The sequence below is a fragment of the Sphaeramia orbicularis genome, chromosome 16, assembly GCF_902148855.1.
Source record: "Sphaeramia orbicularis chromosome 16, fSphaOr1.1, whole genome shotgun sequence".
Classification (NCBI taxonomy): Eukaryota; Metazoa; Chordata; class Actinopteri; order Kurtiformes; family Apogonidae; genus Sphaeramia; species Sphaeramia orbicularis.
Genome location: NC_043972.1, coordinates 47,648,143 through 47,674,641, shown reverse-complemented (window position 1 = coordinate 47,674,641; position 26,499 = coordinate 47,648,143). Strand labels below are relative to the sequence as shown.

The 26,499-nt window shown below is 39.7% G+C and overlaps 3 protein-coding genes across 6 annotated transcripts in view; 1 reads left to right on the top strand and 2 right to left on the bottom strand.

Annotated features, from left to right (window-relative positions):
* LOC115435617 (aldehyde dehydrogenase, mitochondrial-like) overlaps positions 1 to 26,499 on the bottom strand; it is a 534,672-nt gene that overhangs the window by 108,583 nt on the left and 399,590 nt on the right. The window lies entirely within an intron of this gene.
* The window catches only part of LOC115435619 (zinc finger protein 664-like), a 493,117-nt gene that overhangs the window by 102,587 nt on the left and 364,031 nt on the right, over positions 1 to 26,499 (top strand). The gene's annotated exons all lie outside the window — the stretch shown is intronic.
* Positions 14,532 to 25,469, bottom strand: LOC115435649 (solute carrier family 43 member 3-like). Its single transcript, XM_030158219.1, has 6 exons — positions 25,275 to 25,469; positions 25,176 to 25,229; positions 24,841 to 24,970; positions 20,455 to 20,501; positions 20,274 to 20,350; positions 14,532 to 14,578 (listed from the first exon to the last, which is right to left on the bottom strand). Exons 1-6 carry the CDS (start codon positions 25,420 to 25,422, stop codon positions 14,564 to 14,566), a joined length of 471 nt encoding a protein of 156 aa, XP_030014079.1. The 5' UTR covers positions 25,423 to 25,469; the 3' UTR covers positions 14,532 to 14,563.

The following is a 26,499-nucleotide window of genomic DNA, read 5'->3' as shown; positions in this document are numbered from 1 at the left end:
AATTTCAATCCTTTTTTCTTTACTTAACTGAGGTTTTCTGGCCATTTTTGTGCTACTTTAGATTTAGATAATTTTCAAATTAGCTTAAGATATTCTTCTTTTCCAGAAATTGTCAGTCTTTCATATCAACTCAAAAAGGTCACACAAAATATTTGTGGACATAGTAAAGAACTATAAATCAAGGTGTGAAAAACATTCTATTGGGACGGCATAGTTATTACAGGGAACATGCAACCCTATGTCAAGACATTTTAAGTGTTTTAACCAAACAAAAGATAGCGTAATGTTGCTGCCTAAACCTTCTAGTAATGCTTTCATGCATAAATGCTTAGAAATATCCCTATTTGAGTGCCATACTTGATTAAATTTGGTTCATAGCATACTCATGAATGTTCTTGCAATAATTAGAAATCACAAATTGTTAAAGTTAGCTCTTAACTAGGCTGTTTTGACACAAACACAGAAAAATTAGGGGTGAGTCCAAACTTTTGCCTGGTAGTGTATGCCCATGATGACATGTTTGCAGCCCATACAGAGGCAGATCTTTGTTAAGCTCATTGAAAAGTGATGTGATATTTAAAAAAAAAAAAAAATTGCCAAAATACTTATGGACAAGTCACACAGAAGGGACACAATGCTGAGAATGAATTCACGCTGTTTTTATTAATGTATTTTTTTTTTGTCTTTATTCTGATTAAAATAATTGTTTCACAACACTGTTTGAAGGTGTTACATTGCATTTCTGCTTGTACTGTTGCTTGCTCTGACCTAAACTAAGGGCCTTGTTTGGTAGTGTGCCAATAGACAGGCTACTGTGTAAAGCTGATTTATACTGCATGTGAATGAAAGAGGGATGACTGTACTGAACATCTCATGCTCCTTCATCCTTCAAATAAGTTCCTCAACATGGACTCTCAGTCGTGTAGTAGACTGTGTCTTCCTGACCTCTGGCCCTGACAGTCTTTGACAGAAAGGTTAGCATGTAGACTTTGCAGGAACATGTGAAAAAAGTGACAATACGTACAAATTAAAAGTTACTATTGAATACACAGTATCAGAGACCTCATCAGTCTTATGCCATATCTGTTTTTAAAAATTAATTTAGCAGAAACCATAATTGCTCAATTTGTAGGTCTAAGCAAGTACTTTAACATGCCATTCAGGAATAATCACCAAATATTTAATAAAAACATGAATTTATCATCATTGACAAAGTAACAGAGTAAGGAAAAATGCACAGCAGTTATTCAAGGTTTGGAAAAAATGCCAAAAAGTGCTGTTTCTCAAGGAAAGTGTAAATATTTAGCATACCACACTTTTCTTAATATATGAGAGTACATTATATCAATAATGAAACTAACATTTTTATTTTAGCTTTAAAAAACATTAATTCATGGTTGAGGTGTTTGTTCAGTGTGATGCACCATAATAATCAAAGATTTTATTAAGATACTTATAAAATTATCAGTCTTTGGCGACATAGGTTTCATTACTTTATTTAATATCTTTCTGCTGTTAGATTCACCACTCAGCCTCGAAGAATTACATAAAGCTTTGCTCAAAATAAACAAATCACCTGGACCAGATGGATTTCCTGCAGAATTTTACAAACATTTCTGGAACATATTATCACCACTACTCTTCAGAGTAACTACAGAAATAAAAACTACCTCCATTATACCCCCCCACATGAACACTGCCATAATAATGTTATTGTTAAAAACCCAATAAGGACCCAATACACCCCTCCAGCTATCATCCTCTCTCACTAATCAATACAGATCTCAAAATTATTACAAAAACATTAACAACTACAATGGACAAACCAGGATCCCTGCTCCTCCTAACATATTACCCCTTGAACCTTAAACATGCAGTAAACAAACTAATGGAACTTGTAGTTACTGTAACTTAATGGTAACTTGTTGAATGTGTGTTCTGCTCTGTACAGCACATGTCAGCAACAGCTGTTGAAGGCAGCAATGTGGAGGAAGTGGTACCTGTTAGCATCTTCTACTATGAAAAAGTATTGCGTTATAACGCAAAAACTATTGCGTTATAACGCAAAAACTATTGCATTATAACGCAAAAACTATTGCATTATAACGCAAAAATTATTGCGATATAACGCAAAAGTATTGCGTTATAATGCAATAGTTTTGCGTTATAACGCAATCATAAATGCTATCTTTTGCTTGAGGTCCGTACATAATACGTTGTAGTCCAGTTCGGGTCTGATCGTGCCAGGTCTGACACGCCCCCCTGTCCTGTGTAGTATGACCATAACTCTTTCATTATTTGTCCGATCGGAAAAATTCCGACAGTTTCTGAATGAAATTCATATTTGCCCAGCTTCACGTCTGTGTGCAGCTTCATGGATACAGGTGGATGTGCGCTGAGTGTGAATGGTCTGCGCATGAGAAGGAGGATGTGCGCATTGTATTAAAATCCTTTACACTCCTGAGCCTCAGATGGTCCACCTGGACTTGTTTTCTTATTTTGATCATAAAAAGGTCGGAAAATATGCTTTGAGTCGTTTTGTCAATTTTTGCAAAACACTTCGAACGTTCAATATAGCAGTCACTGTTTGTTTTAGTACTGTAATAACAATTTAAAATGACGAAAAACACAAAAACGGAATTAGTTTTTTTTTTTTAGTTTTAGCAGAAAAACACTGAAATTACACATGGATACAAGATTTGAAAGTTAAATATGAACTTTGAAAGTATAACAAGTATTTAAAACAAACTGTGTGAGTATTTGCCTTTTATTGTGCAAAAACAGGGTAAAAATCCAAACTCTACAGGTGTTTTACCCCCCACACACAGGGCATTTGTCCGTTCTGTGTCTGCAGAGTGCCTTCATGTTCGTGGTTCTGTCAGAAACAGTTCTGTCAGTTCACAGCTCTGATCCAGGCAGTGCTCCTGTGGCACAGTTTGTACACGGAAAATAGTCTGTTCACACCAAAAGTCCGTCCTCCTGTGGATGTGTTCACTGTCTGTGGTATTTGGACTGATCATCAGGCTCTGCCTCCGTCCTTCATCTGTGTGTGGACTGTCTTCAGTTTCTGCTCTCATCACCAGAGCCTTTGCGCATCACCGTGGCTTCTCTCTCTTCATCCTTGAATGTAACTTCCGGTGGACACATGGAAAAATAACACACATAGAACAATGTATCAGACAAACAAAACAAGGTCAAATTGTACCACTGAAGAAAAAAAGTCACCGAACATCAGCGTATGCGCTCTTTTACGCACAGAAAGTCCAACATACTCCAAACTAACACATATTCTACATGGGTCGTACTTTATTCTATAAAACCACCATGCAGTATAAGCGTCAATTTACACATATACTAAAGTGAAACAAGTAAAAACTCCATAGAAAAAAGCAGACAGTGCTTCAGTCATGTAGAAAATCCACTAAATGGAACTGGGTGAACTTTACCTTTCTTCTTCACATGTTGCTCCATCAGCCGCTCCTTCGGTCACAGATCCATCCGTAAACCTCCAGGGGGGTCATGGAACTGTGGATGTCCGTCTTGCCTACATGTTCCAAAACTCTAATCCGTTCTCCACTCCGTTATGCGCTCCGGTTCTCCGGTCCGTGAATCCGCTCTGCTGTGTGCGTCCCCAGTCACCGAATGGCTTATTTTGCGGCTTCTGGAACAGGTGCCCCTGAAGTTTTCGCATTGACCCAAGAATGTCCATAAAGCACAGAGTCTGAGGTTTCAGAAACTGTTGGAATTTTTCCGATCGGACAAATAATGACAGAGTTACGGTCATCTGAACTACACACGCAGAGGGCACAGGCCTGCAGGTACAGGTGTGTCTGACCTGACCGACCTGCCCGATCCAGAATGCAGATCCCAATGCAAAAACTATTGCGTTATAATGCAATACTTTTGCGTTTAAACGCAATACTTTTGCGTTTAAACGCAATACTTTTGCATTATAACGCAAAAACTATTGCATTATAACGCAATACTTTTGCGTTATAATGCAATACTTTTGTGTTATAACACAAAAACTATTGCATTATAACGCAATACTTTTGAACTATTGCGTTATAACGCAATAATTTTTTTTCTCTTCATGTCCCTTCCCGGGCTCCGTACAAACACATGCTATATAGATGCTTATAAAAGTGCTCTTGCATGAAGTACTTTCCGGGTGTCCGGATTATGGCTCTGAAGTGAAATGGGATGAACGTCTATGGAGGCATGAAGCAGTAACAACAGCAGCAATGATCTGGCACCGTACCAGAGCAGAGGAGCCGCTTCTACGGGCTCCTCCTGCAGGTGTGCTCCAGGTGTGACAGGTGCCAGCAGGTGAAGCTGATAATGAGTCTGAGGGAGGGATCTGTGGCAACGCAGGACTGCACCATGACATGCACTATTTGTTCAATAGCTTTGCTCTCAACTCTTGTATGAATTGTATGAATTACCTCAGAATACAATGCAAGAAGCCGTCCAGCTAAAATTAGCATGTTCGACGTTCTAAGTTTGCAGCAAGAGCTAATTTTAGCAACTGGTTAGCAAGTTGGTCCGGACAGAAATATACACATTATGATACTGACAGAGCTGACAGAAAAGTTCCTTCCAGCCTAATAAATAGCCTTGTTTCAGAAGTAAAATGGTACTTATACGACGCCTCATATGACGTCCATGAGCACACTGGTCTTCTCTGTTGCTCCGTCCAGAAATCAACATCCATTATGGTGTTCAGTCATGCTCCTCAACACCTGGTAAATGTACCCCGAAAAATGACACCATCAAAGACACAAGCTGGAGTTAAACTTACAGAATGAACTCCAGAAATTTAACTCTTTCACTCTTTTTTACCTAACTCTGATTATTTTACTCCACAAATTTGCTGTATAATTTCACAAATATTTATTTTCTATTTATGGGATTAAACTGTTAATTTAAAGTTTAACACTGTACTGATAATTGCGGTGGCCCAGAGGTGCAACAGGCCAAAAAATTATCCACTAGATGAAAAAAAATATCTACTACAAGAAAAAAAAAAAGAGAACAGCCTAAAAAAATTATCCACTAGATGAAAAAAATTATCTACTACAAGAAAAAAAAAAAGAGAACAGCCCAAAAAAATTATCCACTGTAAGAAAAAAAAGAGAACAGCCTAAAAAAAAAAAAACCACTAGATGTAAAAAAAAAAAAAAAAAAAAAAATCCCCTATAAGAAAAAAGAGACCAGCCAAAAAAAATTATCCACTAAAAGAAAAAAAAAAGAGAACAGGCAAAAAAAATTATCTACTAGCCCAAAAAATTATTCACTATAAGAAAAAAAAAAAAAAAAAAAAAAAAAAAAGAACAGGTGAAAAAAATTATCTACTATGAGAAAAAAAAAAAAAAAGAGAGCAGCCCAAAAAAATATCCACTATAAGAAAAAAAAAACATCATCCACCTTTTCAATTACGGGGGCGCTGTTTTCCCAAAAGGTGTCTTGCTTTAAAATTAAGACCACCACAAAAAATAAAAGGATAGGCTGAAAAATTTTAAGGCTTTCGGCTAATATGGCTAATGCTAAGGAAGTACCCCACCGGAAGTGGAGGTCGTGCGCTAAAAAATAAAGTTATTTTAAAATATAGATATTTACATTAATATAGTTTGCAAAGCAGTTAAATGATTAAATACGGTTCCAGTGTCTGCTCAAGGTTCGGCATGGGCGTTAAATGGTTAAGGTTAGGGTTAGGGTATGGTTGGGGTTAGTTTTCAGTGGTAAATGCCCCTTGTGTGCACTGTGTGAAGGTTCGTTGCTAAGCTAATGCTAACACGAAAAGTTGACGGCAACTTTGTGAACTACCAGTGCGAGTAAGGAATTGTGTGATTACGCTGTTGAATTGTTCAACTGCCTGACATTCAATATCATTTTTGATGAATATTCATTACAAGAAGTTCTAAAATCATTTTATTTTGAGAGGAGGAGAAGAGGAGCTTCCTGTGGAGCTCCACTATCATGGCATCGCCCATTTGTTTGCAGGTAGACCTCTCCTCCTCAACTCAAACGGAGTGTCTTCACTAACACTAGATCAAGAAGGACATTTTGTGGAGATAAAGATGTCAGCCATGGTACACGGTGCCGTGCTGGGGTACCTGGCACCGAGCTGTGGCACCGAGCTGCAGCACCGCGGTGCCACGGCAAGTGGTTGGCACCGAGCCGTGGCACCGCGGCACCGAGCCGTGGTACCGCGGTACCTCGCGGCACCTCGGTTGGTGCCGCGGCCCCAGCCGAGGTGCCACAGCACCTCGCGGCCCACAGCTGGTGCCGCGGCACCAACCGAGGTGCCGCGAGGTACCGCGGTACCACGGCTCGGTGCCAACCCCTTGCCGTGGCACCACGGTGCCACAGTTCGGTGCCACAGCTCGGTGCCAGGTACCCCAGGGGCAAGGGGCATTTACCACTGAAAACTAACCCCAACCATACCCTAACCCTAACCTTAACCATTTAACGCCCATGCCTAACCTTGAGCAGACACTGGAGCCGCATTTAATCATTTAACTGCTTTGCAAACTATATTAATGTAAATATCTATATTTTAAAATAACTTTATTTTTTAAAGCATGACCTCCACTTCCGGTGGGGTTCTTCCTTAGCATTAGCCACATTAGCCGAAAGCCTTAAAATTTTTCAGCCTATCCTTTTATTTTTTGTGATGGCCTTAATTTTAAAGCAAGACACCTTTCGGGAAAACAGCGCCCCCGTAATTGAAAAGGTGGATGATGTTTTTTTTTTCTTCTGGTGGATATTTTTTTGGGCTGCTCTCTTTTTTTTCTCATAGTAGATAATTTTTTTCACCTGTTCTTTTTTTTTTTCTTATAGTGAATAATTTTTTGGGCTAATAGATAATTTTTTTTGCCTGTTCTCTTTTTTTTCTTTTAGTGGATAATTTTTTTGGCTGGTCTCTTTTCTTTCTTATAGGGGATTTTTTTTTTTTCATCTAGTGGATAAGTTTTTTAGGCTGTTCTCTTTTTTTTTCTTAGAGTGGATAATTTTTTTTAGGCTGCTCTCTTTTTTTCTTGTAGTAGATAATTTTTTTTCATCTAGTGGATAATTTTTTTAGGCTGTTCTCTTTTTTTTTTTCTTATGCTGGATAATTTTTTTGGGCTGTTCTCTTTTTTTTCTTGTAGTAGATAATTTTTTTCATCTAGTGGATAATTTTTTTAGGCTGTTCTCCTTTTTTTTTCTTGTAGTACATAATTTTTTTCATCTAGTGGATAATTTTTTGGCCTGTTGCACCTCTGGGCCACCGTAGATAATACTGTAAAATAAATAAATAAATAAATAAAACGAGATAAAATTACTGACAATTAACCGTAAAAGAAGTATTTGTTCTGCAAGTTTAACAAGACTTGTTTGTTAACTGACAAATATCTTGTGTAATTACAGGGGTTTTCACAACAAAAATGTTGAATAAGTGTGTTTTTGTGAATTTATAAGAACTGATAAACAGTCAAAATACAGTTTTTATCAGTGGATTGTACAACTTAGTCTCATTGAAAAGTATATGTCATTCAAATACAACACTTGACATATTCTTAAATTAGCAGTAGAATATTGTAAATATAAATGGTTGGTTATCTGTATTATGAGTTTTTAAAAGTAAAGATAATGTTGTGGTTTGTTTGCCGCATTGCATTGTGGGTATTGGGCATGTTGTTGATTATGTGTTCTTTTTATGTGCAGGGGTTCCGCAGGGTTGTTAGTGGTGTTAGTGTAAATTTGGGGTTAATATGTGTATGGTAATGTTTATTGGCCTTTTTGTTTGTTTTTGCCTTTTTGTTCAGGCGCACCATGAGTGGAAGCCATAGGCTGAACAATGCCTTTCCTGTTCATCCAAGGTAATTGTGTTAAATTCAAGATCAAGCATTGAACTAATTATGCTAAACACATATTCTGTGCTATTTAAATTGCACTGTTGCTGAAAAGTTAATGTCTTAAGTCCTGTGTGACTATATGTCGTAATTGTACTTCTTTTGTAAGAAGTTTCTGAAGAAAACAAGATTGAATGTGGCATAACTTATAAATATAGTGTTTATACTATATATTAACTTAAATTAACGGTAAACTGTTGGTATTAAAATCCACACAACTAGTTTATTTACAGTTAATTGACAGGTTTTGAAAGATAAATCAAATGTTTATATGTGTGGTATATCATTTTATGTAATTTATTTCTTTTACAGTGCAGCACTTCCTTTTCAATAATGCTAGTGGAGCAGGGTTGGTTATGCTTCCTTGAATGTACCTGATCTTCTGTGGTGCTCTAACAGATTCAGTGTAACTGGAGCAGCTGTTGTTAGATTGAATGGTAGTGGGTGGGACAGGGACATGTCCCCATGTCTGGGGTCCCTTAACTGTGTGCAACGTTTGCCTGTGATGGAGAGACAGAGGTATGTGGTGTTGCCCTTGTGTGTAATTGTCTATTGCGTTCTGAAATGTATTTATTATTTTAATGCCTGTTTTTTTCATTTTTTATCATTATGCATATTGCATTATTATTTTAATGCCTTAAGTTTTTTGTAAATGCTAATATATGTTGTGCCTTACCATGTCCTGCTGTCTGTACGAGAAATTGTATTTTTTGCAATAATAAAAAAACCTAAATTGTCTGTTGTGTTGATGAACACTTGAATGTTGAGTGATTGCTGTGGGTGCTTTCATTAAGTGTGTTGTGTAGGTTACAATGCATTGACTGAGAGGAGGGGCACATGAGTTATTCATCAAACAAGATGTAATTTATCTGAATAATCTGTGAAGTCAAAAATCATACAACTTGCATACATGCACACACACATACATACATACGTACACATGTATATGCATACATACACATACACACACATACACACACATACAACCGTTAGATACAACATACATACTATCTACATAACCTACTGCCTTTTCAAGCATTCATACCATACCTTCGTGATATACCATCGTATCAGAAAACAGTACTAAAATGCAAAGCTAATCTGTTTGATCTGCTTGGATACTGTCTGTCTCATCTGGCAGATCAGTTCCAAGTACATCCCAACAAAAGATTTTCCAATCAACACACTGTTTTAGATGATAGCAAAGGCATGGTGTTAACAGAAGACAGAAGTGAGAGGCAACCTGAGTTGTTTACTTCCTGGTTATCCATGAAACTTAACACAAATCACTCATTATCATTTAGCTGTCCTGCAGGTTTGCCTGCTCAAAATTAAGAGTTTTAAAAAGAGTATATTTAACGTTGGTGCGCAAGGCAACGAAGGAAACAGTTTCTATGGAGTTTGAATGATTTTTTTACTATATCATCATTCAAAGAAATCACACACAGCTTCCTGGTATTGCTCAAAAACAAGATATTGGGGTCTGGCCCACCACCTGAAAGAAGAAGATTCCACACTTACAATTACACTTGCACCACACCAGCAAATAAAATGGTTAGTCAAGCCCTTGAAACTGTATTTTTAAAAACATTTAGTTTCGTTTCACAGATGGGTATTCGTTGGTTGGTTGATTGGTTGGTTGGTTGGTTGGTTGTGAAGCAAGACTACGACAATGCAGGTAGACAGAGAGTGGATGGATGAAGGCGAACATGATGAGCAGCGTTAGGGCGATGTTCACCTGCAAAGGAAAGGAAGAAATTTAAATATTTGTATTCGGTATTTCTTGAAGCTGATAAAACAGGGATTAATAGTTTCCTTATGCCGCGTTTCCACTACATGGAACCGGCTCGTCTCAGCTCAGCTCGACTCAACTCGGGTACCAGGTACTATTCCTGGAGACCGTTTCCATTACAGGATACTACCAACTTTACAGTACATGGACGTCATAGCGATGTGGTGCATTACTTCCGTGTCGTCTGCTCAGAGAGTTGCTGATAAACTCACTCATTGTGTGTTGTCTCATCAAGCTCATGCTGAATTTTTACGTCGGCCACCAAAGACTGAATCTCCTCGACCGACCATGGTGTAGTTTTGCGGGTTGTCATCATTTTTAACCTACCACTACATTTACTGTAAACTTCTGCATCTGTTTTTTGTAAAACGGCGGGTCACAGAGACAACTCTCTGACCAATCAGTGTTCTGCAGTGTTTACACATCACGTTCTAGTATCTGTTCCCCAGTCTTGGAACCTCGGCGGAGGTGATACCAAAAAACTAGTACTGGGTACCAGATTCCAGGTCCTTTTTAGTAATGGAAACACAAAAAGGTTGAGTCGAGTTGAGTCGACTCAAGTCAGTACCACGTAGTGGAAATGCAGTATTAGATGTACTCACATATAAAGGGTCTCCATCAAAGACATTTTCCACAAGGATAAAGCAGGGATATTGCAGCAGAGAAACCAGTCCAGCCACAGCCTGAACCAAGCCGTACAACTTCCCAAAGTGGCATGATGGGAAACTACAAATACACGCATGCCAAATATTCATTTCTATTTGAACAATGCTATGTAAAGAGATTTGTACCCACGTAGAACTGTATGTGTGTTTGGTACTCACGCCATAGTGATGAAGGCTGCTAGGCCACTGTAGAGAAAGGAGCGGGTGATCACCTGTAGGACGAAGCTCAAGTACTGAAGAGGCAGGATGGGGATGGTGGCACAAATTGAGAATAATATACAGAGCACAGGCGTCAGGAAAAGAGAAAGCACTGAAGCCCGGAGATCGGCGTCACGTTCACTCTCTCCTGCAAACACACATTTTAAGATGTAATTCAAAGCCAAACCTTGATGTGAACAAAACACGATGTGTGGACACGGATGGAATAGAGCATGTACAGGTTTTAATTTGACTAAATGCTGCATTAAGTATCTTGGGGTCTTGTTCACGAGTGAGGGAAGGATGGAGCGTGAGATTGACAGACGGATCGGTGCAGCGTCTGCAGTGATGCAGTCGCTGTACCGGTCGGTTGTGGTGAAGAAGGAGCTGAGCCAAGAGGCAAAGCTCTCGATTTACCAGTCAGTCTACGTTCCTCCCCTCACCTATGGTCATGAGCTTTGGGTCATGACCGAAAGGACAAGATCCCGGATACAAGCGGTCGAAATGAGTTTCCTCCGTCAGGTGGCTGGGCGCACCCTTAGGGATAGGGTGAGGAGCTCAGAGTAGAGCCGCTGCTCCTCTGCGTCGAGAGGGGCCAGCTGAGGTGGCTCGGGCATCTGTTTCGGATGCCTCCTGGACGCCTCCCTGGGGAGGTGTTCCGGGCATGTCCCACCGGGAGGAGACCTTGGGGAAGACCCAGGATACGTTGGAGAGACTATGTCTCTCGGCTGCCTGGGAACGCCTCGGGGTCCCCCCCGAAGAGCTGGAGGAGGTGTCTGGGGAGAGGGAAGTCTGGGCATCCCTGCTTAGACTGTTACCCCCGTGACCCGGCCCCGGATAAGCGGAAGATAATGGATGGATGGATAAATGCTGCATTACATTTCACTACAAGAACAGATGATTCACCTTAGTGTCAAGGCAGAATACGTTTTTTTTTTTCCTCTATTCAGCGATATTAAATTAAAAGGCATAGATATGTCCACAAATACTGTCTGCTGGAATAGAGTAGAATAAAACATTTTCTGAATATTCATGCTTAACTGTACCACATTCCCTTCTAAAGTACACTTAATCACTCAGTTTTTTGTGAGGAAATAAAGTAAATTCAGTTCAACATCCACCCCGTCATTTTTCATAATGTCCATATTGTTGCTGCTTTGACACAGGACAGACCTGTTAATAATTAGAGAAGGTAATGCAATTTTATGTAATTTTTTATCCATATTTTAAAATCAATATGCAAGTTACTTGCTTACATTTTGAGAGAATACTCAAGGCATAACGGAAGAAAAGTCAATCCACTACAGGGTATCGGCTCGACCCAACTCGACTTGACTTGGCCTTTTTGCATTTCCATTACGAAAAAGGACCTGGAATCTGGTACCCGGTACTAGTTTTTTGGTATCACCTCCGCCAAGGTTCCAGGACTGGGGACCAGATACTAAAACGTGACATGTAAACACTGCAGACCACTGATTGGTCAGAGTCGTCTCTGTGACCCGCTGCTTTACAAAAAACAGATGTGGAAGTTTCCAGTAATAATAGCAGTAGGTTAATCCACATGATGACAGCCCGCAAAACTACACCATGGTTTGTCGAGGAGGTTCAGATGTAAAAATTCAGCATGATCTTGACGAGACAACACGCAACGAGCGAGTTTATCAGCAACTCTCTGAGCAGATGACACAGAAGTAACGCGCCGCATCACTATGACGTCCAGGTACTGTAAAGTCGGTAGTATCCTGTGATGGAAACGGTCTCCAGAAATAGGACCTGGTACCTGAGTCAAGTCGAGTCGAGCGGTTCCACGTAGTGGAAACGCGGCATAACTGTAAAAACTTGTACCAAATGAATACATTTGTTTAAAAAAGGTGATATTCTCAATAAAACACATCAAATGCTTTAGTGGAATCTGATCTTTGAACTATTTAATAGTAAATAGTTGTGACAGAACAGCATTGTTCTGAATATTATCATCAATTTGGTACAGTAGGACAGACTAACAGTGCAGTTACAGTTTCATACATTTCCTCTGTTTTCTAATGCATACACTGTAACAGAACCACTGTTCTTCTGTTATTGGATTTTACACCCATCACCGAATTAAAAGAAAGCAAATGTTTTAGTAGGTCATTTCCTTCCCACACAGTACTGTAATTTCCAGTCTATAAGCCAAACACTGTGAATCCGCAGCTCAAAAAGGATGCGGCTAATTTATGTTTTCTTTATGGCTAATGATCGATCCGGTTGTCGAAGAAGGAAATAGAGCTGCTGCACGTAAGCTTGACATCAATGAATCGATGGTGAGATGTTGGAGACGGGTTGAGTGCGGCTTATAGTCCGGAAAGTACAGTATCTATTAAGCCAATGGCATACAATATACTTCGCCTGATCTGACAACAAAAAGTAGATGTTCTGTTTTGAGGCTTCAGTTAGTAATGACAGATGATTTCTGATTTTCTTATTGGTCATACATAGAATCAGATGCATGCTGGGAGCCTGAGTCCACGGTCAGGTGTAGATCATGATATGTTCATTACCTGCAGCCCGAGGTTTGCCTTTGTGTCTGTCCATGATGAAACCATTCCAGGGAGAACACAGCACCCCACACAGCTGAGTGAGAGCAAACACAGTGGTGTAGTGACTGACTGCAGGGAAACACAAGCACATACAAGAGTTTTACATGAAAACCTTCGACTATTAAAAAGTTTGGTGCAGAATTTGAAAATACACACCGTTCCTCTGCAGCTGTCTCATCCTAAATCCAAATAAATAGACTATATACGTGACCCAAAGCTGCTTTATGCTGTAATGTCATTGATGAATTAAAAAGTAACTACACATTAATGTTGCTGGCTACAATATCCCTTTTCCATATCTTGCAGAAACTATATTAACATCTTGTCAGTTAAAAAAGTTACCAAACTTTTCAAGGGATTCCCAAATGTTTGCATTCTGTATGTCTTCTGTCTCAGGTAGCACCGTCTTGTTTTCATTGTTTTGACTTCTAGATTATTATTACCTCAAGGGTACAACAGGACAGTATGTGGAATTTGGAGTTGGATTTCAGATGACTTACCATTGCTAATGCGAACTGCTCTATACTGTTCTTGGATAATCACTGCTCATGCTAATTGCTAACTTCATTGTTCTCAAATCAAAAGAATATGATCAGGGACAGGGAAAATTACCAAGCCATTAATATTATTTCATATTGTCGTATCATGCATTTGAAGTTAAAAATAAAATTAATATGTTAAATTTGTAAAAATAAAAAGAAGACTGGCCTGTGTATTTACATATCATCTAGAATTATTGTGGATTCTACATTTTCATGTTTTAATGTTGTCTCACCCTTCTTTGCAACTCTGTGGATGATGTATCTTAACATTTGTTATAATTACCTGGCTATTCAGTTATCTCGTCAGATCCACGCCAAATTAAAAATAAATGAGTAAAGTACATTTTAACTGCAAATGCTAATTACTGAGTTTGTCATTTTGTCAGCCTAATGTTTCAAGGTGATGAAACAGGCAACTGTGATTATTGTATATTGTCAAAGTGTATTTCATTGTATAATTTAGTGACTTAAATTCATCCATTTCTTTGAGAAAAGTTTGCATTAAATAACAGATGGGATGATGTGTGTTTACCCAGTGAATGGTCTCCATCAGCCAGTCTCTGCAGCATGGGGTTGAGGGTGCCAATGAACAGGTAACTTCTAAGTTGCATCACTGACAACCAGACCGTGACACAAAAAGAGAACCTGGACAGCAAACACTCACGGAAACTCTTCTCTGAGAGACCATGAGAGATGATAGAGATGGAAAGAACAAAACTACAGGATACCTGTGTTTTAGTTGATGAAAATGTGCTGTTAATGTGATCACTCACAAGTCTTTTGATTATGTTTAGCACTAATACATGATGCATTATCACATCACACACCTTGGTTCAAAATGTTGTTCCTGTTACTGGTCCCCTCTGTCTGCCCAGCACTTGCACTGTTTGATTCACCACAGATTATCCTGTCAAAGCTCAAAGGTTAAAACAGTGTTAGGAAGTTTTCCTCATTTCTATTCAATTCATAATTTATAGGTATATATTTCTTATTGTACTGTAGTATTTGTCAAACAAAATCGTCCAAGCAAAAGTGAATATCAGAACACATTCTCTAAAACATTTCCATTCATCTAGTTTAACAGGGATAGTTAATGTCAAATCACATGATCTTATCCATCAAATACAGAACAGTTACCCATATGTGTAGTGTTCAGGCAGTGGGTATGGAATTAAGGTTCTGGGCATCAGGAACAAAGTTCTAAGCAGGTGAATGACATTGCAGGCGGATAAGAAGAGGAAGGAGGCATAGAGGGAGATGCCAGCCGTATACAACACCTAAAAATGACAGGGTGGTGATTAACATATGAGATGTAAATCTTTCCTTTATGAGGGTCATGTGTGAATGTTCGTAACCTTGATTACGAGGAAGAGTGCAGCTGAGGAGCCATAAGCCCCACTGTAGAGAGTGATGACAGTGGACCGACGTGAACGAAACAAGTTCCCAACCTTAAGGAGAAAAAAAGAAATAAATCATGTACATATACATATACATATATATATATATATATATATATATATATATATATATATATATATATATATATATATATATAATGACAGAATAGCGACTGGATAGCTCAGTGGTTTACGCCACTGACTTTGGGGCAAATCCCGGCAGGAGTGAAGTATGGATCCAGGTGGGCCCTTGGGCAAGGCCCTTTACGCTATACCTCAGAAGGAATGTTACAATAAATGAAAGAGTCTAACTGGCTTGGATGCCGCCCGGCACAACAAGGTCCACGTCAGGTGTTGGGAAACCAGGACATCCTGATGTCAAATTGGCTACTGGAACAAGACACTCATGGAGTAGAGCAAAGAACATGATACTGATGGAGTGTTACTATGGGAGCAATCCCAGTGAGAGAGGGTACATGCAGAGGATGTGGGAGAAATGGTTGTTTCAAAACCTCCCATCCTCACTGACTAAGAAACAGCGTTTAGCTCAGTGTTCTAATATCCACAATAAGAAGTTTCTATCACAGCTAGAGATTGATGAGGTACAGCGTTGTACCTCATCCACGGTACAAAGATGCAACGGCAAGGGGGAGCTAGGACAACAGGTCACCATCACCCCCAAATATGGAGATTAGGTACCAAGCCCCAAAGACAGACAGACTGAATACAAGGGCAGCTTACCTGAGAGAGAGAATCATGAAGTCCTGGAGGAACTCAACTACCTCCTTGCTGAACAACAAAGTACCAGACCTACTGGAAGACTTGAACACCACACTCCTAACTATCCCTACCACTGATGTATGCAGCAGCAACAGTCATCCTAGAGATGCTTGGCTACAAGATTAACAGCATGAGTAGTAGCCAGAAGGAGCGAATTGCCCCATGGAGGAGAAGGCTGGAGGCAAAGATTGTGGTGGCACGGAGAGAAGTCAGCCTTCTAATGCTGTGTTTCCACTATATGGTATCGGCTTGGTCGACTCAACTCAACCTACTCAGTCTTTTTGCGTTTCCATTACGAAAAAGGACTTGGAATCTGGTACCCGGTTCTAGTTTTTTGGTATCACCTCCGCCGAGGTTCCAGGACTGGGGACCAGATACTAAAATGTGACGTGTGAACACTGCAGACCACTGACTGGTCAGAGAGTCGTCTCTGTGACCCGCTGTTTTACAAAAAACAGATGCGGAAGGTGACAGTAAATACAGCGGTAGGTTAATCCACATGATGTCAGCCCACAAAACTACACCATGGTTTGTCAAGGAGGTTCAGACATAAAAATTCAGCATGACCTTGACGAGACAACACGCAACAAGCGACTTTATCAGCAACTCTCTGAGCAGACAACACAGAAGTAACGTGCTGCATCGCTATGACATCCAGGTACTGTAAAGTCGGTAGTATCCTATAATGGAAACGGTCTCCAGGAATAGGACCTGGTACCTGAGTCAAGCAGAGCTGAGTCGAGCTGGTTCCACGTAGTGGAAACGCAACATAACAGAACTAAGCAGAGGTGTGAGTGAATGTTGGGAAACCACCCAGAGTGGCTAACCCAGGGTTGGACAGTCCTCATAATGAAGGATCCCTAGAAGTGAACAATGCCATCCAACTACTGGCCTATAACCTGCCTCAGCACAGCATGGAAGCTCCTATCAGGCATCATAGCAGCTAAGATGAGTAGGCACATGGAGCAATACATGAGCAGAGCACAGAAAGGAACAGGCAATAACACCAGAGGAGCCAAACACCAGCTACTGGTTGACAGGACAACTGCCCGAGACTGCAAGACGAAGAACACTAATCTGTGCACTGCCTGGATTGACTACAAGAAATCCTATGACTCAATGCCACATACATGGTACTGGAGTGCCAAAAGCTGTATAACATCAACAGGACACTAAGAGAGTTCATCCAGAACTCGATGAGGCTGTGGAACACGACTCTGGAAGCCAACTCAAAACCAATTACGCAGGTGAGCATCAGAAGCGGCATATATCAAGGAGATGCTCTACCCCCCCTGCTGTTCTGCATAGGCTTAAACCCCCTCAGCCAGATCATCACAAAGAGTGGTTTCGGGCACTGGTTCCAAAGTGGAACAACAGTCAGCCATCTCCTCTACATGGATGACATCAAGCTGTATGCCAAGAATGAGCGTGACATTGACTCTCTGATACACCTCACTCGGATATACAGCAAAGACAGTGGGATGTCATTTGGACTAGATAAATGTGGGCGAATGGTCTCTAGAAGAGGAAAGGTGATCACAGCTGAAGGGGTTGAACTACCTGAAGGGAACATGACAGACGTGCAGGACAGATACAAATACCTGGGGATCTCACAGGCAAATGGCAATCAGGAGGAGGCAGCTCAGAGGTTAGCCACAGCCAAAAACCTACAGAGGGTAAGACATGTCTTGAAAAGTTAGCTGAACTGCAAAAATAAGATCCAGGCCATTAGGCACTAGGGGCAGTGACCCCCAAGCTGAGAGCATGGCTCCAGCAGATACCAGGAACAACATCAGAGATCTCTGTTCAAAAGAGCACAGTCCTAGGAACAGCTAAGATCCAGCACAGAACCCTCAGGCTCCCAGGACCATTGTCTGAAGGAGACACCGCCCAGGCGGGCGAGACAAAAAATAAATATAATATATATATAAATAAATAAATATACATATATATACACAGTACAGGCCAAAAGTTTGGACACACCTTCTCATTCTTCACATTTTCTTTATTTTCATGACTATTTACATTGTAGATTCTCACTGAAGGCATCAAAACTATGAATGAACACATGTGGAGTTATGTACTTAACAACAAAAGGTGAAATAACTGAAAACATGTTTTATATTCTAGTTCCTTCAAAATAGCCACCCTTTGCTCTGATTACTGCTTTGCACACTCTTGGCATTCTCTCGATGAGCTTCAAGAGGTAGTCACCTGACATGGTTTCCACTTCACAGGTGTGCCTTATCAGGGTTAATTAGTGGAATTTCTTGCCTTATTGATGGGGTTGGGACCATCAGTTGTGTTGTGCAGAAGTCACGTTAATACACAGCCAACAGCCCTATTGTACAACTGTTAAAATTCATATTATGGTGAGAACCAATCAGCTAAGTAAAGAGAAACGAGTGGCCATCATTACTTTAAGAAATGAAGGTCAGTCAGTCTAGAAAATTGCAAAAACTTTGAATGTGTCCCCAAGTGGAGACACAAAAACCATCAAGCGCTACAACAAAACTGGCTCACATGAGGACCGCCCCAGGAAAGGAAGACCAAGAGTCACCTCTGATGCTGAAGATAAGTTCATCTGAGTCACCAGCCTCAGAAATCGCAAATTAACAGCAGCTCAGATTAGAGACCAGATGAATACCACACAGAGCTCTAGCAGCAGACACATCTCTGCAACAACTGTTAAGAGGAGACTGCGTGAATCAGGCCTTCATGGTCAAATAGCTGCTAGGAAACCACTGCTCAGGAGAGGCAACAAACAGAAGAGATTTATTTGGGCCAAGAAACCCAAGGAATGGACATTAGACCAGTGGAAATCTGTGCTTTGGTCTGATGAGTCCAAATTTGAGATCTTTGGATCCAACCGCTGTGTCTTTGTGCGACGCAGAAAAGGTGAACGGATGGATGCTACATGCCTGGTTCCCACTGTGAAGCATGGAGGAGGAGGTGTGATGGTGTGGGGGTGTTTTGCTGGTGACGCTGTTGGGGATTTATTCAAGATTGAAGGCAACCTGAACCAGCATGGCTACCACAGCATCCTGCAGCAACATGCCATTCCATCCGGTTTGCTTTTAGTTGGACCATCATTTATTTTTCAACAGGACAATGACCCCAAACACACCTCCAGGCTGTGTGAGGGATATTTGACCAAGAAGGAGAGTGATGGAGTGCTGCGCCAGATGACCTGGCCTCCACAGTCACCGGACCTGAACCCAATCGAGATGGTTTGGGGTGAGCTGGACCGCAGAGTGAAGGCAAAAGGACCAACAAGTGCTAAACACCTCTGGGAACTTCTTCAAGACTGTTGGAAAACCATGTCAGGTGACTACCTCTTGAAGCTCATCGAGAGAATGCCAAGAGTGTGCAAAGCAGTCATCAGAGCTAAGGGTGGCTATTTTGAAGAAACTAGAATATAAGAGATGTTTTCAGTTATTTCACACTTTTTTTTGTTAAGTACATAACTCCACATGTGTTCATTCATAGTTTTGATGCCTTCAGTGAGAATCTACAATGTAAATAGTCATGAAAATAAAGAAAATGTGAAGAATGAGAAGGTGTGTCCAAACTTTTGGCCTGTACTGTATATATATATATATATATATATATATATATATATATATATATATATATATATATATATATATATATACACACACACACACACACACACACACACACACACACACATACATACGTGTGTGTGTGACCCAGTAAGATTAAAATTAGATTAGATAGAATTTAGAAAAGGTTAGTGGTTTATGATAGTGAGAAAAGAGTCCGACAGGCCACAAATTTGACATTTGAAAACCAGTGAAAACAAGATGTGAATGAATTGAGAGATTAGAAAGATTACAGAATTGTTCATCTAGACCAAAATGCTTTTGAGATAATTGCAAAAGGCCTTTTTAGAAGAGGATGCAATTCCACCAAACAACTAACACAACCTCACCTTTGGAAAAATATATCTGAGAGCTTCTGGTTTGGAGATCAACACCTTAAACCCTGGACCATCTGAACAGTTCACAGTAGTTTTATTGATTTGTTGCTAAATAAGGACTTTGTCACAGATGTCAGTAGAGTGTATTCAAAGACAACAAATGACTATGACACTTGACTTGGACTTATTCTTGACTTCTACAAACACCTGCTAAATCGCATGAACAAAAGTCAAACCATGCACCTTAATCTCATAGTTCAGTGATGTGGATGCTCAGAAAGTCATCATTACAGTTATTAAGTTTAATTCATCAGTAGCATCAACTGACAAAAGGAAAAACACCATAATTTGTGGTTTGTGTGCAGTTTAATGATATTGTGGAGTGAGCGGGCTGTTGGCCTTGGCAGAGGAAGCAGGATTTTCCTCATTTTGAATTAGGATAAACATCAACTTGTCAATTGATTCTCTGTTTGTCTCTTTACCTGCATGTTAGTGATCAGGAACATCGAACCACCCACTGCTATGAATGTAAGAGCCGGGTAGAGCAGGACATACAGGGCTGATGGGAAAATATACAAATGAGTAAAATTAGCTCATAAGAAAGTAATGCCACCACTTATTTGAACAATACAAAGTAAAAAGAGAGCAAAACAGATATTTTACCAGGTGTTGAGAAGGCTATCATCAAAGTACCCGTGGTGTAGAGAATTCTGAAGAGAGAAATTGTGACATAAGTCGTGTCCAAAATATGACGATATGTGGAAACAGTTATTAAATCACTACCAATCCTGAGGCTGCATTTCATCTCAGTGATACTGTGATGAGCTGAGCATTATCATCAGCATTCTTCTCATGAAGACAGTTCAACCTGATGTTTAACTGGTATCCTCATTTATTGTTCACTTAACACAGAGCGGTATTTGTAGCGGCTATTTGTCATCAAAATTAAATCAACTTAAAGGTGACTGAACTTAAGACTATAACATAACTCAAATAACCACTAGATGCACCATGGGTTTGTGGTTTACGCAGTCAAAAATACAATGTCCATACCATAGATGTAAGAAAAAGGTGCAAAATACTAAAGAATGAAAGCAATAACCATGAAAATCAAAAAAATATAGTCTAAATATTAAACTAACAAAAAGCAAACTAAAAATAAACAATTAGCAAGCAATACTAAATTAGTAAACAAAAAAGGTAAATTAACTTTAAACAAAAAACTAAACAGACAAATAGCTCCTACAGCATTAAAGAGGGAATATGCTTTCCAGAGTTAAAACAGTGATTTTGTATTACTACTAATACTGTGATTAAGTTGATTTACTAAACTGATTTAAATATTTTAACAGTTGTGATTATGTTTAATGAATGTAAATGACAAGGTTTAGAGTTTAGAGGGGTGGCCATGGCTCAGGATGTAGAGCGGGTCGTCCAATAACTGAAGGGTGTCCTTGGGCAAGACACTTCACCCTCCTTGCCTCCAGTGTCACTCACACTGGTGTATGAATGTGGTGGTCGGAGGGGCCGTTTGGTGCAAATTAGCAGCCACGCTTCCGTCAGTCTGCCCCGGGACAGCTGTGGCTACAAATGTAGTTTACCACCACCAGAATGTGAAAGTGAGAGTGAATGAATAATGGATCAATAATGTAAAGTGCTTTGGGTGCCATGAAAAGCGCTATAAAAATCTAATCCATTATTATTATAGAGTATTTAGAAAGACTTTGATTCTTGAATAATTAACGTGTGATTTATAAAATATGAGAAAAATGTTGTATTTCACTAAAGACTGTTAAAAAGGGGAAGTACCAAAATAAGGGTTACTTTGGAGTAGTAAGGAACAGAATGTCCTAAAATTTGCAGTACCAGGGGCTTGTTTCTGCGCTCGCTTGTTAAATTGTAAAGCCCCACGCAACAAGCGTTATCCCATTTCTGAGTTAGTTGATTAAAAGTCTGCGCTCACTAAGTTCCACATTACAGGGCTCATTCCAAGATCCGCGTTAGAATGAGGATATATTGTTGTAGCTTAATTTCACTTTATTTCTGTCATGTATTTCCTTTAAAATATTATTTACATTTGAAAAAGAAGATTTTTAACAGAAGTTTGACAATATCTTTGATGATCAGATATCTCCTCTGGACATTTTGCACCGACAAAAACAAATTTACCGTGTGAGGATCGATCCGCTCACTCAATTCTGTCTGCATCAATTAACGGATAGCTATAGATTACTTCAGGACATAGTACAGCAGAGGACAGAGCGTGTGTGGCTTTAGAGAGGTGAATGAATGAATAAGAGCGGTATGGGGGCAGAGCCAGTGAACCAGTGTGTGTGTGTGTGTGTGTGCGTGCGTGCATCAGTGGTGGAGAATCCCAGATCCATAAAGTAAAAGTCCTGCCATGTATTTTTTCCAACCATTCACTGAACAAGCCCATTTTGATCAGCTCAACTCCTCATCCAAGTAGATGGAATAATTAGTGGAATCACCTGAGTTAAGTGAACAGGTAGAACCAATACATGGCAGGAATTTTACTTTATGGAGCTGGGATTCTCCACCACTGGCACGCATAATGAGGAATGAGTGAGTGGATGACAGAATGGAGGGGAACGGAGCAGAGTTCAGTTTTTCTGTACAATCTGTTTGTCCTGTTGTTGCCATGGTTACAGCCAACAGTAACTGTTTAGAGTTCTATTAACAAACTCACCAACATGCAATAACTCGTATCATCCTTAGCTGTCCAGCCAGATGCACAATATATGTGTAAATAATTCAGTTCAGTTCAGTTTTATTTATAGATAATATCACAACAAAGTCGCCTCACAGGGCTTTACAGAAATTGTTGAATTGGTAAAAAAAAAAAAAAAAGTCAAGTAATCAGTTAGTAAAAGTGAAGAAAAGTTATCAATGTCCCGAGTATTTCCCGTCCTTAGACCCTGCTTCTCTGCAAGGAAAAACTAAAAAAAAAAAAAACTCAGTGGGAAAAAGGGAAACCTCAGGGAGAACCACAGTGAAGGAGAGATCCACTCCCATGGACGGACAGGCTGTAGATAAGACCAGGACTGACGGACATCCATTCACTGATGTAATTCCAGTCTGTAAGAATGTAGTAGGGTAGAGGTACATGCAGACAACTAAGGGGGTGCATCTAGTCAGATGAGGGTGAGGCAGTCCATCCAGACAGGTGGGGGTAAGGGAGGAGGTCCAGGGTCACAAACAGCCTATAATAATTCTTTATTCTCATAATGATGACAGATGAACAGAAACAGTGGGAGCGGAGGCATTCACTTTCGTTCGTTCGCCTATAGTTGTAAATAGTGAGCTAACAATGGTTTAGAGAACGCAACGAGCCCACAAAGGGATTTTGTGTTTGTTAAACCTCTGCGTTCACTGACCCATCATTAGCTCACTATTTGAGATGAAGGGTGCGCTAACGGGTGCATTCACTATTTAAGACAGAAATGAGTCCTGACTGATAAAAACAGGAAACATCTGGATTATGACTAATTGGAGAGATGAAGTAATGGTAAGAACTGAACACGCCTAAAAGACAGATCTTTATAAACTCAAAGTGCTATCACAATCCATAAAAGACATGACAAACTCTGAAGCTGAAACTGAAGCACTGTGGTACTGTTTATCTTTCAAATGTTCATTGTGGTCGGTTTCAGATGCTGCAGCTCTTTCATAATTCATAGCATGAATGATTGTTTTTTCAGTATTAATTGTCAGCCTTGTAAATCCAAGCTGGACTGACTGTACATATCCTGACCAAGGAAAATAAAATTCTCACTTTGTGCAGTAATCTACACCTTGTCACACCAGCTCCCAGACGTTAGTCTGGTTTTGTCTGTCATTTCCTGTTTTATTTTGTTAAGTCCTCCTCATGTGTCATGTCTGGTGTCTTTGCTTCCTGTTCCTAATTTTCCCCACCTGTGTGATTACCTTTCCCCGCCTTGATTTGTTACACCTGTGTCTCGTTTTCTTCCCTCCCTCTTGTGTATTTAAGCCCTGTGTTTCCCCTTGTCCTGTGCCAGTTCATATTCTCCTCTGTGTGATACTTGCCAGCGTTTTTGGATCCTGTCTGTCCGTTTGCCTGTTTTTGACCTGGATTGCCTTTTCTGTCTCCTGCCTTTTGCCCGACCCCTGTCTGTGCCTCTGCCTCCAACGATTCTACGTGTGTTCGACCTTTCGCCTGATTTACTGGTACGTGAGCCTGCCTGTTCCTAATGTCCTGCTACCTTTCCGTTTGCCTCTCCGTGTATGACCTGGTTTGAATACTGACTGTCCTTTGCTTTCTCCTAGTCGGGTTACCAACGCATGTTACCGGCCCGGGCTGTGAGGTCCAATCTCCGGTCCTGTCTCCGGATCCTGTGAAGAGTCTGGGACTCAGTGTATTCAAGGATCTGTTTATTTATATTATCAGTGACTTGTCAGTTGATAATGTGTTTAATAAACACTGAACTTCTACGTCTGTCTCCAGGTTTTGCAATTGGGTTCAGTTTCCGTACTCTGACCATTACACACTTGGCTTTTCTGCCTCCTTCTATAATAATATACATTATATACCCTAAATGTTGTCTAAAATTAACATTTATTTGCACCGTAGTACAGCAAACTATTACATGATCAAAGACAAATTAATTTTAGCAAAAGAAATTCTCTGTTTTGAATGTCTGGGGTCGCCAGAAATTTGTGATAAAATGGGGTCACAAGCCAAAAAAGGTTGGGAACCACTGGGTTAAATTTTCTATGAAGCTATTAACCTTTACAGAGTCAAACGACTACTGAATAAAATAATCAGACAGTGCACATGCATGTACCCAACAAGAAAACACTACTTTCCACCTCTTGTATTTGATACTCCATAATAAAATAAAAATTGTTATTTTTCAACACAGTTCAATGTTGTGATTTCTTTCCTCTGGACTACCAGTATGCATGGTTCTTGGTCCTCTTCTTGCTAACTTATATGCATATAACTTTAAAATGATTTTACTCTTTACTATGATTTATTTACTTTATTTTCATTAAAAAACATTAACTTACATTCCACCGAGCCGAGCCACAGTAGTGCCAAACTGATCAAGCACAAAACCATTGGAGAAGGTCAGAAAACTTTCTATGACGGAAGCAATGGTGAAAATGAGTGAAAACCACTCATCCTGTTCACCACAATCTGTTAGAGAAAAAAGAAGAGGATTTCAGTTATTGTAAATAACAGTGTGTGGTTATTTAAGAGACAGTGAATATAACGGTTCTTTTTGTACAAGAAAAAATATTTTTTAAACATACATTAAATTTTGCATTGAAATTAATCAAGCATGAATAATTGTACAAAGGTCCAGAATTCTCTGTAGAAGAAATGAGGATGCCCAACTGACCTACGACCTGCGTTACGTTGACATCTGTGATGTCGATATCTGTGATGTTGACATCTGTGATGTTGATATCTGTGATGTTGACATCTGTGATGTTGACACACATCCACTTCAAGTATCCCTCTACTCTGAGGACAAAAACAAGCGATGCCCATCCAAACGCAGCTCCATTGAAGCATAGACACTCCACCAGACCAGTAACAAAGGTGAGCCAGTGACGCACTGGCAAACATTTCTCCAAATATGCCATGATCCTGCACAGGCACAGACGATTCAGTTAGGACTAACAGAGATGGATTCTGTCACTTCACCTACAAAAGAAGGAATGAAAGAGCTATAAAAAAAAAAAGGTTGATTTATGAGGAATAAAAAGTAAATGCTGACACTAACTTATCCAGAACCTCATTTCTATAAAAGCAGAATCATCCTTCCTATCAGCACTATGATTTATTTTACTAAGTCAAGAATTCTTGAACAGGAAGAAACTGAAAAAACTGAGCAATGTAACATTTTTCACCTTAAAAATGTGACTGAGTCCTGAGTACGCAATTCTTATTCTCAGTGGATCTCTCCAATGCTCTCACAAACCACTGCGTCTCCGTCCTCCTTTATATAGAACAGCTCTTCTTTATTTTTCCCTCCCACCTAGAGACACTATCTACTGCATCAAATAACATGAACATTTTCTATGATGGCATGTGTCCTTGTAAACAGTCAAGATTAATGGGACTAGCGTGTATCATGTGTATACCCATAAACAAAGTAATTTTTGAGCAACAATGGGTACAAGGAGTAATAGTAATAAACAGTATGTGTTGAGCTAAATCGTAATACGCTGCTTAACATATTAGCTTCGCCTTGAGCCTCCTTTATCACAGATACAGAAACAGATGAACTTCATAATCTCCAGGAGGAAATCCCCTTTTTTGTTCATGTGTACATATAAACAGGACCTGAAAGAAGCCACTTTTCACGTAAAAGTTGGGCTCTGTGAAACAAGCATCATGAGAGAATGTGTACATCTCCGTGGAACCTTTAACCCCTGCATACAAACCTTTAGGAGATATGGGAAGTTAAATGATATGTCCAGGTGGGGATATCACATATGTGTAAAAGGTTCTGGCATTCAGTAAAAAAAAAAAAAAAAAAAAGGAGAACTCTGGCAGCACTCATGCACAAATTATATAAACAGTGTGGTAATACTCATGCATAAATGCCATGTAGATATAAATCATTTGATGGAACTCGTGCATAAATTCTATAAACATATAAACAGTGTGGTGATACTTGTTTTTTCACCTGAAGGTTTAACATATTTAAAAAGGTC

Coding starts and splice junctions, on each gene's coding strand:
- LOC115435649 (XM_030158219.1), bottom strand. CDS start 25,422: ATGGCATATTTGGAGAAATGTTTGCCAGTGCGTCACTGGCTCACCTTT. Junction 25,230..25,274: donor GGGATACTTGAAGTGGATGT/GTGTCAACATCA, acceptor TCAACATCACAG/ATGTCAACATCACAGATATC. Junction 20,502..24,840: donor GTGGCTCGGCTCGGTGGAAT/GTAAGTTAATGT, acceptor TTCTCTCTTCAG/AATTCTCTACACCACGGGTA.